Source organism: Thamnophis sirtalis, unplaced genomic scaffold (genome assembly GCF_051295495.1).
Source record: "Thamnophis sirtalis isolate CommonGarterSnake01/CBP01778 unplaced genomic scaffold, rThaSir2_p1.2 scaffold_6, whole genome shotgun sequence".
Lineage (NCBI taxonomy): Eukaryota > Metazoa > Chordata > Lepidosauria > Squamata > Natricidae > Thamnophis > Thamnophis sirtalis.
In genome coordinates, this window is record NW_028261386.1 from 88,995,398 (window position 1) to 89,013,524 (window position 18,127).

Consider the following 18,127-nt stretch of genomic DNA (forward strand, 5'->3'; position numbering starts at 1 on the left):
GCGGTGGTGGTAAAGAGGCAGAGGGCCGTGATGGAGAAAGTGGGGGGGGGAGAGATGTCAGTGGTGGCAGTAAAGAGACCAGCCGCCCAGTCCCAACTCACCAACCCCTCCGAGGATATGGAATTCAGTGGGTGAAAACCGCATCCCAATGCAGCTCTGCGGCGCCCCGTATTAAGGAGCCGAGGCCGCGGCGGTTTTAAATTGGCGCTGGAGTTGTCGTCAGCTGGAATGCCGCCTGCAAGAGACTGTGTCACCTGAGGGCCCTTCTAAGCCGATCGGAGCCACTCGAAGCCACTTAGAGTTGTTTGGAGCAGCGTTCTTTTAAGTAAACAGCTTTTCAGGACCCACTTGGCTCTCTCTCCCACAGCCTTCATTTTTAGTAAGTCTGGTGTCGGCAGAGGATTCAAATTTTGTTTGTTTCTTCCCTCTCCGAGCCTGAGCGGCGAGCTCAGGCAGCCATCTTCCCCAGCGCCTGCGCATACACGGGTTGTGATGATCATGTTTCAGGCAGTTGACAAATGGCATGCATTTATGACAGTTGTACTGTTCCAGGGTCATGTGATCCCCATTTGTAACCATCTCAGCCAATTTCTCACAAAGTCAATAGAAGAAACCAGATTTGCTTAATGACCATATGATTCACGAAATAAATTTGCTTAACAACTGTGGCAAAGAGAGTCATAAAATGGGACAAAACTCACTTAGTAACTGTCCGCTTCGCAACAGAAAATTTGGGCTAAATAGTAGTCCTAAAATTACCCATATAGGTAGTATTCAATTAATGATCACAATTGGATCCTGAATTTCTGTTGCAATGTCTCTATTAAGTGAATTATGACCAATTTTAATGACTTTTTTGCCACAGTTGTTAAGTGAACCACTTCAGTTGTTAAGTGAACCACACAGGCTTCCCCTTGACTATGCTTGTCAGACGTTGGCTGGAAAAGTTGTAAATGGCAATCATATGACCTCAACACCCTGCAACAGTCGTAAATATATGGTACTTTGCCAAGTGCCCAGGTTTTGACTACAGGGATACTGCGACAGTCATAGGTTATAAGTTACTTTTTTCAGCGCTGTTGTAATTTTGAACAGTCATTGAACAAATTGTTGTAAATCAAGGACTACCTCTATCCAAACGTATTAATCTAAAATCCAAAATATGTTTCTTGTAAGCAAATGCAAAGGGAGATAATTTAGAATACTGAAGAAATACAAAAATTTTCCCACAAGCAATTCTTTTTCTGCCTAGGTTCCAAGTATATATCTGTAAATATAGCCTGTAAATATAAGCCCATTATGAATCAGAAAGATGTGGGCAGCTGCCAAAAAGAAAAGAAAACAAATTTAATTAATCAAGGAGAGAAGCAACCTAAAACTAAGGAGAAATTTCCTGTCAGTTAGAACAATTAATCAGTGGAAGAACTTGCCTCCAGAGGTTGTGAGTGTTCCAACATTGGAATTTTTAAAGAAGAGCTTGTACAACCATTTGGCTGAAATGGTATAGAACAGTGATGGCGAACCTTTTCGGCACTGAATGCCCAAACCGGAACGCATACATGCGCCAGAGCACCAGAAACCTGAAGACCAGGAGATTTTCTGAGCAAGGAGTTGGACCTCCATGTTCCCTTTCAAATCTGTTATTCTAACAGCCCTTCTTTTACACAATATCTCTGCTACACACAAGGGTGGATAAAATCCATTTTTTTAAAAAACAGATTTTTTATTTAAATCGGATTTTTTTTTATTTTTTAACAAATTTAATAAAATGCTTTTGGAGTAAAAAAAATCTATCCAAGGATAGTTTTTTATTTAAGATACATTAATAATTTAGTTTATTCAGCATGAAATAGAGCTTAGTTATATAGCATGAGGCTGTATAATCTGCAATATTTACATTTTTGGTAAACTCATTCAATGAATCCAAGCTCTGCAAGATGAGGTAACATGCACTGCATTGATGCATTCACACAATCTCCCAGTAACCATGAGATAAATAATAAAACAAAGTTCAGGAATATTCCTTTATCCCATAGTTTTGCAAATCAATGTGCCAGCGTTCCAAATACCATGTAGAAGCAAAGCAGAATCAAAGGCAAAACTATGCTTAAAGTTCCAATTTAATAAAGCAGGCATGTTGGCACATAGCTGTGGGGTAGAAAGTTTTTGCGTCTACCAAATACTTAAGATTAGGAATGCCTAGCAAGGAATTTGGTCCAAAATTTCTAGGTCCATTCCCTATAGTGATGATAGTTCAGCTCAGTCTACCCAGAAGTCTAGGGAAATTTGGCCTGGAATTTCATTGTAGCTTGTTGAAACCAGTAAAGAGAGGCCTGAAAGGCCTATGAAGCGGTATATAAGTCTACTACTGCTATTGCTAAGCATAAGAGCATCCACCCAAACTTTCTCTCCTGCTTTAGAGATAGAAGGGGAAACACCATCTATAGTGATAGGAGGGGAACCACAATCTGAGGTGGAAAAGATTGTAGACTCTAAGTTGAATAGGGGTCGCTTGCAGTATTTAGTGCAATGGAAGGGCTACCCTTTGTCTGAAGCCACTTGGGTGAAAAGTTGGAACTTAAAAGTAGAAAAGTTAGTAGAACAATTCCGCGACAAGTGTCCCGATAAGCCAAAGGGTCCCCTAGGGGTGGAAGTAGGTGGTTAAATTTTTATATGTTAACTTTTATGTTATTCTCTTTTCAGGAAACGTTTTTCTTCTGAGGAGAGGCTGCCTGTCAGGCCTGCATTTTTATTCCTTTTAGAATTTTGGCCTGCCACACTTTCTCTTATTTCATTATGCTGTTTCTTTAAGTATAGTCAATGGGAGGGGGGATTAGAAGGAGTAGGATTTTGGAATGTATTGTTTTTCATTCTTTGCTAGAAGCCAAGGTCATCCTTTGTCTCCACACCAGTACACCTGACCGGAAGAAGCTGGGCATGGACGCCAGCGTGGAAGGAGATTGGACCATGTGATGAATTGTGGGTATGGGGACAAGATCATGAACTTTTAACTGGGTGGGATTCTGATGTAACTTCCAGAGTTGGAATCCCCACAGCTATGTGCCAACATGCCTGCTTTATTAAATTGGAACTTTAAGCATAGTTTTGCCTTCGATTCTGATTTGCTTCTACATGGTATTTGGAACGCTGACACAATGTACACTACAAACTGAATGATTGTTTGAAGAGAAATGCATGTGTACCAGTGGTGGAATCCGGATTCCGTTCCAACCGGTATGGTTGGAACGGCCCCGGCTTCACCCACATGCATGTGCGCCACGCGCACCACACGCACATGCATTGTAGCTGGAAACGACGCTTCCGCAGGCCTCTGCGACGCTCCAGCTGCTCAGCGGAGCGTCATGCAGGCACTGTGCGTGCCATGCACGTGCGTGGAAGTGGCAACAGCTTTAAAACACAGTAAGGAGCGTGAGCGGGCAGGTGGGCCTTCCGAAGCACCATACCAGAATGGTATCCGGTGCTCCAGGCTGGCTCCGGTATGCCCGTACCGGGGCGTACCGCCTGCAACCCACCACTGATGTGTACCAACAAGCTCCTCTAAGTGTGAGGAGGAAGGGCAAGCAGTAAAAATGAAAGTGAAACCTTCTAAGCAGCTTATAAATATAATATTAAACAGCACCTGCCATTTCAGATCCATCATAGCAGAGCTTGTTAGTGGGCATCCACTCATCTGCTGGCTGGGAATTCAGGAAACTGAATTCCACACATTTGGGAATAATGCACAGGATGGAAAAGAATAATGTGGACTGCCTTCCAAAAATGCAAGATATTAGTAGAAATTATAGACTTCAGTTATGCCATTTAAGAAATAGCCAATAAATTTAATAAATAAATAAACAAACAAAACAAAAATAAAAGCAACCTGTACCTTGAAGGTGACAGGGAACGTCATACTCAATTTCGTCATGTCTTGACGGGCTAAGAAACAAGGTTCCATCCACCAGTGGAAACTGTTCAAATACAGGCAATGCTCTATGGCATAACGCACAGTTGACAACATTTCGATGACTGGCACTGAGTGCTGCAAGAATGAATTTCCGTAAATCTTCTCCTTGACCCACTTGGGCATCATCCTCCATACGGACATGGAAAGTGTTCAATTTATGCCTAGGTATGTGAGCAAGGAGTTCAGATAGATCAAGCCTTCTCAAAAATTGTACTGGAGCATCAAAATGTCCTGATCTATGTGCTTGTAACGCAGATGTCCCATAATCAAAGTGAGCATTTCTAAACATACCACTATTGGCCATATTCTTTCTATGAGGTTCTAAATGAATTGCATTCTTCAAAAATTCTCCTAAATATCGTGAAGAGCGGGGTCCACTGAAATGGGTGGGGGCAAGGACAGAATAACCTGCAGGGGGGGACTGTCCAGGAGAACCACAGGGAGAACGTACTGCATAGCTACTGCTAGAAGTGCCTTTCTCTTGAGAGTTTTGCCTATCCATTGAATGCCGTCGTTGGAGATCATGGTTTAAACCTTTCTGTGGTTTGTTAGCAGACCTGCACTTTTTAAGATCTTCTGAAGACTCAGATGTTGATCTTCCACTGCTTTTTTCGGACCCTGATTTTTTCTTCTTTTCATCCTGCATTCGTTTTACTTGGTACCAATCTGTGTCTTTTTTTAAATGGCCTTGCCCACATCGACATGAACAAAAACGGAAGGCAAGATCATATCCTTTCTTGGTCCACATATTTTGCCGACACTGTTTCTCGTTCCAACTCCTTGCTCTTCCGATGCAATTAAATTGAGCCAGAATGCTGCTCTCCCATTCATAAAAACACTGAAGATGCATCCAAGTGCTGTAGGGACAATGCTCGTTGTTGCAAACAACTTTCTGGTAGTCATCTTTTTCTAAGTCAACAGGCCGTCCAAAGCTACACAACAATGGTGTAGCACAAGGTGCTTCTGTGGAATGCAGAAAAGAGAGACAGATGAGCTGTATGATTCAAAATTAACTACTTACTATCTTTATTACTACAAGAGAACTATACTAAACTACAATCCAGGAGTTTTAAGCATATATGTAGTACATTTAAACTATGCTGAATATGTATAAAATAATAGAATGGAAAATGGAAAACCCGAAATCAGAAAAAAGAAATACCGATAACAGAAAGCTGTAAAAGTGTAATTGTGATTTTAATGTTTAGAAAACGTCAAATAAAAAATATATAAAAAAAAACTATGCTGTGAACTGAGATTCCACGTGTCACTAGTATTTTCCTTTATAAATGAGCAGAGTAAGCCTAATGGATAAAACCTTTATTTGATTGTTCACAATACCTAAAAGCTCCAGAAGACACCAAAGCATATAATTCAGTACATTTTGTTTAAAGCACCGAGTTTGAATTTATGACATGTTTATTTGTTTAGTTTATTTCTTACAAAATGGATTAGATATCTTATTACAATGTTTTCAGAACAAATAACAAAAATAATTATCAGACTGTTTTTATTTAACAGCAATAAAGTAGTTAATATATTGTTACCCAGATATGTCTTTTTAAGACAGTTGTATAGACCTGAACTTATTTCTGGTAATTGCAAGTTTGTAGTATTTTTCAGTATTAAGACAAAAATTACCTACCAATGACATTAATTTAATATTAATATTGTACACTATTAAGAAGTTATTGAATTAAGTTTTGATGTGGATGAGTCAAAGAATATTGATATTTAAGGCAAGCCTGCCAACATGTAAACATCTTTCAAAACTACATGTCTATAAAAAAAAGTGTATTCCAGAGTCAAAAATTAAAATGGTCTTTGACATATTTGAAGAACTTCAATAACTGTTATGTTTGAGAAATAGATCTTTTGATTAACAAATATTTCTAAGTGCAAAGCCTTAGTAAATTAGATTTCAGGAATTTAAACCTTTTGATATGGTAAAAGAAATATTTTTAGAGAGAATAATACAAATTATGCTATAAATATAAATTCAGCCCTAATATTTGGAAACATAACCTATTCTTCCGAACCCCATTTGAAATCCCACAACTATTTTAAGAAAGCAGAGATTTCTGGTAACAATATGTGACAACCAGAACAATAAAATGAGGATCAATTATCCACATATACTTGGAATGTTTTGATTCGAAAATCCATATTTTCTTTTTTCATACTTAATTATTAGTAAATTCCATAACATAATTACCAAGAATAATCACTACACAAATTATTGTGAGGCACGTGAATCTAAAGTAATAACACGGTAAATCCTATTTTCATACATTTTCAACTAGAAATAAAGATGGTACTCTACACATTGAAACAGTCATAAATAAATATATTAAAAAACAGTAGTGCAAGAATAAAGTCTACTTGATAATGACAGGAATACTGACAGAAACTGGACCATTATTTGGACCATCTCATTTATATATTATGATTTGAATATAATTGTATATTAAGATCAAATGATACTGACCCACATTGGAGTTATTTAAGTTAATCAAAGTCAACTGTCATCAGTGAAGTCAACCAAACAACATAAAATTTTTATTTCATATTCCCATACATTAACCCTTTGAGCCAATGTGAAACAATGATCAAATGAAGAATATTAAACTCTATAATGAGTTTTTTTCTTCCAAAATACCATTTTGGACAACCATTCTCCAATTTGAAACAATAAATGCTTCGCATTTCATTTAGCAGTTACACATATAAAATTGGTCTGTAATTAAATAGACAATTATGATTCTTTTTATTAAAAATAGAAGAATACAATATTTGTATCTTACCCTTTAGAAAGATAGCCAGATGAATTTAAAATCCTTAGAATGATTAAAATCTGCCATTCAGAATTACAGCAATATGTTTAGCCAGACAACTTGCCTACTTTAATGATTAAAATTAATTGCTTGTAAAATAATTCCATTTACGTTAATAATTCCATTTATGGAATTAACTGATTCTCATCTGCTCGCTCATGCATAAACTATTCATAAAAAGAAATATACAATGTACAAACTTCTTTCTTTAAACAGAACAGTAAAAACGGGAAAGAAAAGAAAGAAAAGAAAAACGGTACGGAAATGTGGAAGGGGAAAAATAGTTCTACAGAAAGGAAAAAGAAACGTATGGAAACTGAATTAAGATAAAGAGCAGGAAAGTAACTAGACAGAGAAGAGGGGAAAATATGGATATGGAAACCCTAGATCCAGCATATAAGAAACCAGATCATTCAAACAACCAATCAAGGGGACAAATCAGCTTCTCAGAATTTAAATACAGCACCAAACAAACAGCCAATCATATGATCAACTGACCATACTGGCACACAAGACATATATAATAAGCTAAAGAAGAATAGGACAATCCTTCTACAAAACTCCCACTGGTGATGTTACCTAGCCTGGTAACAAAATATTCAGGAATTAAATGACAAGTTCAGAAAGCAAACCACTGCCAAAATCTAAAACCCGAACTACAAGTATTTTCTATTATTTCAAAATGGAAACCCTGCTTAGACATCAGAAACACATTTTTAAAGGGAGGTAATCTTCAGTGATTCACACTTTCTATCCATTCCTGCTACTTTCTCTTTCTTATCACAAATCTATGGAACACTTAAATACCATCAGAATAACAAACCTTCTCCTGGGGGCTTACTTATAGGAGTTATTAATATGTTTCTTGGGTGGGGGGGTGACACCCTAAAGTCAAGAGATAGTGCTTCCAATATGCATTATAAGCAGGAATATCTGGCCTGAAGAAATAAACTAAAAGAAATACATATCCTCATTTCAAACTGCATGCTTCCCTTTTTCTTATTCAGAGACTTTTTTTTAAACTCCAGGAGTATTTTTTGCATATGATCAGAAGGTTCATCAATTGTACAGTCAAGCAACTGATGAATTGGGCACTTGCTGCTTCCTTTGAAGAGGTTTCTAAATCCTCCACCCACAATTCTATTACAAATAACTCAAGGAGAGGACCCCCTCTCTTTATTTTACAGTTAGATCTCTCTGTCCTGGTTTACTTGTTGTTGGTAGTTGCAAAGTCATGTCTGACCCATCGCAACCCTATGGACAACGTTCCTCCAGGCCTTCAGTGACTCCATCCAGCCACCTCATTCTCAGTCATCCCCTTCTTCTTTTGCCCTCAATCTTTCCCAGCATTAGGCTCTTCTCCAATGAGTCCTTCCTTCTCATTAGGTGGCCAAAGTATTTGAGTTTCATCTTCAGGATCTGGCCTTCTAAAAAGCAGTCAGAGTTGATCTCCTCTAGGACTGACCAGTTTGATCACCTTGCAGTCCAAGGGACTCGCAGGAGTCTTCTCCAGCACCATAGTTCAAAGATCTCAATTCTTTGGCGCTCAACCTTTCTTATGATCCAACTTTCATAGCCATACATTGAGACTGGCAAAACCATAGCCTTGACTATACACACTTTTGTTGGAAAGGTAAGGTCTCTGCTTTTTAGTATTTGGTTTACTTAAGAAGTAGCAAATGAAAATCCTCCTGCCATCATTATCTTTAGAGTTTAGACCAGGGGTAGTCAACGTTTTTATACCTACCACCCACTTTTGTATCTCTGTTAGTACTAAAACTTTCTAACCACCCACCGGTTCCACAGTAATGGTGATTTATAAAGTAGAAAAGTCAATTAATTTTTTTAAAAGAAAGTGCTTCAATATCGGACAAAACCCGCACCACCCACCATGAAAGCTGGAATGCCCACTAGTGGGCGGTAGGGACCAGGTTGACTACCACTGGTTTAGACAATGTCTGTCAGGCCTGCAGCGGTTCCTTTAAGAATCTTTGGCCTGCCACACTCTTATTAAGGTGGGGGGGTGGGGTAGCAAAGTGTAGAATGTGTTGTTTTCAAAATAAGAAATTCCTTCCTAGAAGCTCAAGGTCATCTTTTGTCTCCCAAACCTTTACACCTGGACGGAAGCAGTTAGGCGTAGACGCCAGCGTGAAAGAAGAAGATTGGACCATGTGATGGACTGTGGGTGTGGGGGCAAGATCATGAACTTTTAACTGGGTGGGATTCTGATGTAACTTCCAGAGTCGGAATCCCATAGCACTATGCCAACATGCCTGCTTTATTAAATTGGAACTTTAAGCATAGTTTTGGCTTCGACTCTGATTTAATTTTACATGGTATTTGGAACGCTTACAGTGTCACTGATTCATTAAGATTTATGCAAGTTTTATTATACACCCAGGTTAAAGAACTAGAGGGAAATTTAAAGAGTACACAATAAAGTGTAAGAAAGAAAATGAGCAATGACTTCTGGAGAATAAATAAATGAACACCTTAATGTTTTGACTTGTTGATTTAATCGGGTTCTCTTTATCTGGTTTTAGGATTTGTGTAGGCAACACATCATGTTTTGGGTCCTATATATGCAGAAATATTCAAAAGAGTTCACAAACTTTTAAGAAATGCTGTAATTATAAAGTAATTCCAGTTATAGCACACTGTTGAAAGACAAAAAAGGCAAGTTTTACAATAAAAGTGACATGTGAGAATTATTGGAACTTTTGTCCAATAATTTTGGACAAAATTATTGGACAAAATAATATCCTGCAGCCCATATTTTGAGGGCTGCAGGATAAGGAATCTTCTTTAAATGTTCAATTTGCAACTATTTATTAATTGACCATTAACATAAACTAAATGCGTATTTTCAAACAAATGTTCAAATTTAATTCTATAAATTCTCCCTTTATTTGTTTTGTTTATTCATATTTATATAGCTGCCCATCTCAAAATCAAGTGACTTTGGGTGGCATATAATAAAGCTAAAAACAAAATATACAAATTAATATTAACATTGTTAATATTACATTTTTAAAATTATAGATGGCTTAAAAGCTGCAATAATTGTTAAAATCAGTTGGAATTACTATATTCCTAAAATTTACCAAAGGACAGCAGCTATTACCTGGTAGCCTGCTTGTCTCTTAGCCTCCAGCCCTTGTTTCTCTATAATCTATAATTCTAAGTATAATCTTTATTGTCATTGTACTTAAATGCAACGAAATAATATAATTATATAGAGTACAACAGCAAAACCCCATTTCACTGATATTTTAATTTTGACAAAGCAATATAAAATATTCTCCACCTGGACAGGAACAAAAGCAAAGTCTCAATACAGATGGACTTCATTTGTTTATTCCCTATGAAAAACTGGCCATCTATCTGATAAACATGGATTATGATCACACTCAATATATGATCCATGAATAATCACAAAGCAGAAAATGAATATTAAAGAAAAACATTAAACTGCAGCAGAACGAAAGGGAAAAGACTTAAAAAGTAGCCCAGCTATACACCACAAAAAGAGAAGCTAATAGATATTCAGAGCCTTATAAAACAAATCACTTCTGAAAAGTAACATTTGGGAACATGCTGCCCTAGTAAACAGAAACTCAATCAAATCTATGTACACCTGTCACTCACTAAAACACAAAATTCCTACAAAAATGGCAAATGAATATAAGTGATTAGAGGTATAATTAAAAGTGCACTACAGAACTTAATACAGCACAATTGTGGGAATAAACTGGATTTTTTTAAAATAACACTGTTTTTATAGCCAAGCCCACTTCAACCAGCATAGCTTCATTATATCACTCAGTAAAAATGGACTGGAACTTGCTGTAAAGTCTGAAAGAAAATTAGATATCCTTGAAAGGATAACTAATCTGAAAATGTTTAAATTAGAAGAGTTCAGAAATAGCTTATTAAAAGACTCTTTAAAAGGAATTACAAATAGTTCTTGACTTATGGCCACAATTGAAACTAAAATCTCAGTTGCTGAATGAACTAATTAAGTGAAACATCACATGATCACTTTGTTTAACAACTGCAATCCCGACATTCAAGATTGGGGTCATTAAGCAATCTTGTGGGTTATTAAGGTGATAGCGTCCCAGGGTAAGAAATGCAGGTGCCACAGGGGGGTTGGAGAAGGTGCTGGGAGGCCCAGGCCAGGCTGCACATGAAATTGGGATGCTACCGTGTGGTGCAAATTTATAACTGCTTCTTAAAGCCTTAGCCTCAGCCTGGTCTTGCAGTTATGTTCATCAACAATGACACTGAGGCTAGGCCTGAAGCAGAGTGCTGAACTCTTCAGCAATTTCAGCCATTTGCACTGCCTCCAGAGCCAAAAGCCAAAGATTTTAGTCTACACCCCTCTCCCATTTTCAGGGAGAATTAAAACTTTTCTTCTCTCTATTCTATGCCATAGCTACAGAACCTGTGTCCCTTCTAATGTTTCTGAATTGTGTTAGATCCTTCCACAATCTAGCCAATGAGCAGAAGTAACGCAAGTTCTAGCTCAACATTTGCAAGCCATTACTTCTTCTCTTTTGTCAAGTGATTAGTCATCAAACCATTTAAAAGCTGCTCAACCTCTGCATTTGTCTTTCCTTTATATAATTCCCAAAGAAAACCAATGTAAGAATACATGTTAATATTGAGGCTCTCATACCAGAAGCAGATCTGAGGAATTCAACTTATACACATCCACTTATCAATAAGTAATACACAGTCAGGAGTAGGACTGGGGAAATTCTACTATTAAGAGCATTACACTTCTGCTTTCCTTATAAATCCAATGCTATCACATACCAGGTCCCTTCACTAATATTCAAACCAAGATAACTGTATATGCTAAGTATATGCTAAGTTCTTAGTTCTGTTCAGTCATTTTCCTTGTGTCAGTTCTAGCCATCAAAATTAATTCTTCCTCTACTATAATCTTTTTCTTATATTAGGTACTGAAAACAAACAAAATATCAATATCTCTTTTATCTGACTGTTATCTTGGCAGTGGCTCTTCCTCTTGTCCTCAAGGCCATTCCCTCTACTGCTTACAGTAGATAGCTCAGTGTTATGGCACTTCTCCTTTCTGCACAGCCAGTTTCACTGGGGGTTTGAGAGTAGAGGGACCAATCCCAAAGCCCATGATTTGTAGAGTGACTCAGATCTTGAAACTTTGACCAATGGGGAAGGTCTTCCATTAGATCAGGATCAGGTAATATCAATATATTGACGATACTCAATTATCAGTCCTTACTAGCCAAGAATTGTTGTCAAGATCTTAACCCACAGCTATTGTGGCCTGAAAGGTGGCGAATAGCCTCAGATTAAACCCTAGCAAGACCAAATGGCTGTGGGTGCTCAGCCTTCCCAGTTCAGATCCACCTTGACCCTGAATACATTGCCCTGCTTGGGACTAGTGCAAACCAGGACATTTTCCTGGATTCTCAATTTCTGTTTGAGGAGTAGCTGTAGACATAGAGCTTTGTATAGGTTCAACTTTTGTCCCAGTTGTGCCTATTTTTGGACTGAGAGCCTTCCCCTTTATGGTCAGCCATGCTTTGGTCACCTCGACAGTGGACTGTTGCAATAAACATTAAACAGGACTGCCCTTTAGGATCACTCAGAAGCTACAAGAAGTTAGCACAAACACTGATGGATAATCCTTGCTATGCCAATGTAAGATAGCTGCTAGAAGCTGCACACTTTGCCAGATGGCTTCTGGGTACAATTCAAGGTACTGGTTATTTACCTATAATGCCTTGCTTGGCACAGGATCTAGCAATTTGTGGGACCATCTGCTTTCTGCACTGTCACACCATCCATTCCAACATAGTCAGTTTGTTTTGGATCCCATCAATTAAACAATGCCATCTAATGGGGCCAAGAAAGGACGTTGGTCTTACCTGAACGTCTATTTTCTGATGGGAGGAGGGAATGGTCACACGTGGGTTTTATCACAGCCTGATTGGTCCAAGACTGAGAGGAAATCTATAAATACTGGTGCCTGACCACTCCTAGCCCAGATTCTCGAACACGAACGGTACAACTGAAAAACAAGAAAACAACCACACAACAAACCCCGGGAAGACACCCCCGGGCCCTCCCCTTGGCCCCAACTGACAGAACTCAGGGCGGGTTGTGACCATTCCCTCCTCCCATCAGAAAATAGACGTTCAGGTAAGACCAACGTCCTTTTTCCAGAGTGGGAGGAGGGAATGGTCACACGTGGGACATACCCAAGCTAAAGTCCCAGGGAGGGAGAACAGAAACTCTAGGGCCCAAGGGGAGCCTCAGCCGCCACCCCCTGTAGGACCCTACGACCGAAAGACACGTCCACAGACGCGAAAGCATCCAGACGATAGTGCCGGATGAATGAAGTTGGAGAGGCCTAGGTAGCCGCCCGGCAGATGTCTTCAAACGGGGCCCTCGTGGCCCACGCTGCCGAGGTCGCCGCGCTCCTGGTAGAGTGCGCCGTGATGCCCGATGGAATCGGCTGCCCTGAGGCCACGTAGGCCTCTGAGATGGCCTGATGCAGCCAACGGCCAATGGTAGCCGAGGACACCCTCGAACCCAGAGTTCCAGGTAAGAAGGAGACAAACAAGGCCTCCGACTTGCGGAAATCCTTGGTCCGCCGGAGGTAGATCCGCAGGGCACGGCGGACATCCAGTCGATGCCAAAGTCGCTCCCTGTCATTGGACGGGCTCGGGCAGAAGTCGGGCAGGACGATCTCCTGAGCCCTGTGAAAAGGGGTATTTACTTTGGGAACAAAGGCCGGGTCAAGGCGAAGGACCACTCTGTCCTGGTGAAAATGACAGAGGTCTTCCTTAGAGGACAGGGCGCCCAGCTCGGATATACGCCGGGCGGAAGTGATGGCCACCAGGAAGACCACCTTCAGTGATAAGAAGCGCAAGTGCACCGAGCGGTGAGGTTCAAACGGAGCTCCCGTTAAGGCCTTGAGGACTAGAGGAAGGTCCCACGTGGGGAATCTATGAATGGGGGGAGGCCTGAGATTTGCCGCCTCCTTGAGGAACAGCTTGACCAGGGGAGACTGGGAAAAAGAAGACCACGCCCCCCCCAAGACCGAGGACAGAGCCGCCACTTGGCGTCGTAAGGTGTTTTGTGAGAGCTCGTCCTCCAGGCCCTTCTGAAGGAAATCCAAGACGTTGGGAATGGTGGCTCTGTCGGGAGAGATGCCCCTGGAGGAGCACCAGCGGACGAAGGCCGCCCAGGTGGAGTTATAAATGCGGGTCGTCGAGGAACGCCGGGCCGCCTCGATGGTGCGAATGACCCCGGAAGACAGATGAGCCCCCCTCAGAAGCCGCCGTTCAAGAGCCACACGGTCAGCTGGAGCCACTGAGGCTCTGGGTGAATCAGGGCCCCTGCCGTAAGACCACCTCCCCCTGCGGAATCCTCCACGGGGGAGTCACCGACAGCTGAACCAGGTCCGCGAACCAGGGCCTCCTGGGCCAAAACGGGGCCACCAGAATGACCAAGGCCCCTTCCGTCACCACCTTCCTGACGGTCCCCGGGATGAGTGGAATGGGGGGAAAGGCATAGAGAAGGCCCAGGGGCCACCGGCTCCTGAGGGCATCCGTGCCCTCCGCCGAGCTGGACTGGAAACGGGTGAAGAAACGCGGGAGTTGGGTGTTCTCGGGAGACGCAAACAGGTCCACCTGGGGGGACCCGAACCGACGACAGATCTCCCGGAACAGCGACGGGTGGAGTTGCCACTCGCCGTTGTCCAGAGTCGCTCGACTGAGCCAGTCCGCCTGGATGTTGGAGAGTCCCGAGATGTGTTCCGCCACCAGAGATTGCAGGTGTTTCTCCGCCCATGACCCCAATCGCAGAGCCTCCAGCCAGAGAGCTCTCAAGTGGGTCCCGCCCTGACGATTGATGTGCGCCTTGGTGGCCACATTGTCTGTCAGGAGGAGAACGTGTCTCCCTTTCACCGAGGAGCGAAAGTGACTCAGGGCCAGACGCGCAGCCTTCAGCTCCAGCCAATTGATGTTGTGGCGGAGGTCCGTGGCCGTCCATCTGCCCTGCGCCATCCCAGAGCCCACCAGGGCCCCCCACCCAAACAGACTCGTGTCCGTGGTGACGGTCACCCTGCTCGGCTCCCAGAACAAACACCCCCGCTGGATGGCCGGGGAGAGCCACCACGCCAGGGACGCACGGACTCCCGCCGAGATGCGGAGAGTCCGAAGAGAATTGCTCCTCCGTCCCCTCTGATAGGGGATAAGTTCCCATTGAAGAGGCCGAAGGTGGAGCCTGGCCCACGGCACAATCCCTATGCAAGAGACCATCTTGCCTAGTAACTGCGACAGAGAGAGGATGGAAACGGAGCTCTTTGTGCGAATGCACTCCGCCAGACGACGAAGGCTTACCTGCCTCTCCCGAGACAGACGCACCTCCCCCATCTTGGAATCTATTACTGTCCCCAGATGCAGAATGCGAGTGGAAGGAGTGAGATGGCTCTTTTCGAAGTTTACCGAGAAGCCCAGGGCCTGGAGGCTCCGAATGGTAAGCCGAATATCTGAAACAGCCTGAGTCAGGGATCCCGCCTGGAGCAAGACATCGTCTAAATAACATTGGAGGCGGACCGGGACCGCTCGCAGATGAGCCGCCAGAGCCGCCAGGATCTTTGTGAAGGTCCGCGGGGCCGAGGCCAGGCCGAAGGGAAGAGCCCTGTACTGGTAATGGTGGGACCCGTGGGAGAACCTCAAGAACCGGCGATGGGCGGGCAGGATGGGAATATGAAGATAGGCCTCCGTGAGATCCACGGAGGCCAGGAAATCGCCTTTTCTGATGCCCTGAAGAATGGACTTGAGCGATGACATTTTGAACCGCCTGTAGACCAGAAACCTGTTCAGGCGCTTGAGGTCTAGAATTGCTCTCCAACCCCCCGTGCTCTTCGGGACCACGAAAAGATTTGAGTAGTGGCCCAGGCCCCGTTCCCCTGCGGGAACCGCCTCCACCGCTTGGATTTCGAGGAGGTGGGTGATCGCGTGACTCATCAGGCGGCGGCGCTCTCGACTCCAGGACGGAGGGAACGACCGAAAGAGATTTGGAGGAGTGGAGAGAAATTCTAACCTGAGCCCGTAACGAACCGTGGCCCGGACCCAGGCGTCCGACGTGATGTCGTCCCACCGGTCCGCATAAAGAGCGAGGCGGCCGCCGATGGGATGACTCGGGTTCGAGTCACTTCCCCTTGCGGAAGGGACGGCCGCCTCCTCCACGAAAGGGCCGCCAAGCCTGGCCCTGGAATCGGCTCCTGTCCTGGAAGGGCTGCCCCAAGAACTGCCTGTCTGAAGAGAAAGAAGAGAAGCGCTGGTTATAGCCGTAGCTGGGTGCCCTATACCGTTGCCTACGGAAGGGACGTGACTTGTTCTCGGCCTTCTTAGCCGTGGAGGGGAGGACCTTCTTTTTGTCCTTATCCTCCACTAGGATACGAGTAAGGGCCTCCCCGAAGAGATCGGGCCCTTTGAAGGGGGCAGCCGCCAAATCCCACTTCGCCTTGTTGTCCATTTGCCAATGGCGTAACCACAGGAGCCTACGGGAGGTGACCGAGGTGGCCAGGGCGCTAGAAGCAAACTTGACCGTATCCAAGGTCGCGTCAGCTGAGAACTGACACGCTGCCAGAATCTTGACCAGATCCTGATGGATCCGGTCTTCCTGTATGGGAATGCGTTCCTGCAGCTTCTTGAGCCACATGACCGTGGCACGATTAAAGTAGGAAGCTGAGGCCGCCGCCTTAATGGCACACGCTGTGGCGTTGAAGTTCTTCCGCAAAGTAAGCTCTGTGCGCTTATCCTCCGGCTTCATCTTATCTGCCGCATCGCCCGACACCACCGGGGAGGAGGACACCAATGCGGCCACAGGGGTGTCAACCGTCGGGAGCTGAATGGCCTGAGCAAAGGTTTGCTCCACGTTATAATGCCGACGGTCGGTACTGCCTGGAGAAGAAAAATTGGAAGGTTTAGCCCACTGGTCGGTCAGAACCTCTAGGAACAAGGGAGGAGCAGGGATCTCTTCCTTGTTGGTGGCCGTGGCAGAGAACATGACCATGTCGGGATACCTTGGGGGGGGGCACAGAAGGATCCCCAGTTCCGACCTTGGTGGTGTGCCTCGCCTTATCCAAGAGAACAATGCGGGCATGAATAGGACCTTGGACGAAGGTTCCTCCGAAACAGTGGTATTCTCATCATCTGAGAATCCCATCTCCTGGGGTAACTCCCCCCCCCCCCAGGAAGGAAGTCTCACTGACCATGGAAGGGGAGGAAGCCCGAAACTGAGCCCTGTTCAGCCCCCCATGCCTAGAGTAAAGGGAGCCTTTGTCTCGCTGGGCAATGCCCCGAGTGATGGCTGTAGAAATAAGCCTTTTAATCCCTTCAGGGAGATTATCCAGATCCTCCACATCCCCATAAGTAGAAACAGGGGCCTGAGGGGCCAACCTTTGGGGGGAAGAGGGGCCTCTGGACGTGCCCTCCAGAGGATCATCTATGGGGGATGGAGAACCCCCCCTCCTGGAGAAGGTCCGCGACCTACCAGGGGAGCTGCCTGAAGAAGCCGGGCTAAAACCCCTAAGGGGTGACCTTTCTGAAATGGGCCTAAGAGGGGACCTGGATCTGTCCCTAGATAAAGGCTTGGAGGACTGGGCCTGTCTTTCTGCCCTGGCAAAGGTCTTTTCTAGCGCCCTATGGCGAGCTGCCTCATCCCTAGAGGCAGAACTGGAGGGGCGCCTCGAAGAAAGGGATCTCTGAGGGGGAACCCCCCCCATCTCCTGATCCAAGTCCTCCTCACTCTCAGTTGGGCCTGCCCCCTGCCCCTGGGGAATCTCCGCTCCCTCGTCCATGCCCCACTCACGTGTCCGACGAAAGGAGCAGGAATCGGCCTCCAAAGTCCCCCCTGAGACCAGGGCCTGAAGCCTGTGGGGAGATCTAGGCTCAAGGCCTCTCACTAGGCCGCACTAGGCCCGTTGAGAAAGGCAAGGCCTCACGCACGTGGCAGCCTCCAAAATGGCCGCCGGAACTCCGTGCGCGGGAGAAAAGGGCTGGAAATAATGCCAGCACCCCAGCCAGGCTTTTCCAGCCGGCGTTGCTTTAAAATGAGCAGGGAGAGCCACACAGCACACACACACACTCTCCTCACCCCTGCTCTGTCTCCACGGCAACACAAACAAAGAAGTCTGCAGCGAGGCCCCTCCGGAGCAATCAGCTGCAAGGCGGGCCGCTCGCCCTCGAGGCTCCGAAGTTTCTTTTATCTTTCCTGCTGCAAAAATGGCCGCTTCTAAGCAGCTTGAATGGAGCCCGCA

General features: G+C 44.2%; 1 protein-coding gene across 1 annotated transcript in view; it reads right to left on the reverse strand.

Moving 5' to 3' along the window:
* Positions 1–18,127, reverse strand: part of HECA (HECA ribonucleoprotein granule regulator) — a 46,302-nt gene that overhangs the window by 22,379 nt on the left and 5,796 nt on the right. Inside the window, exon 2 of the mRNA XM_014076123.2 lies at positions 3,890–4,930. Coding sequence (XP_013931598.2) covers positions 3,890–4,930 — 1,041 coding nt within the window. The remainder of the gene's footprint in view (positions 1–3,889; positions 4,931–18,127) is intronic.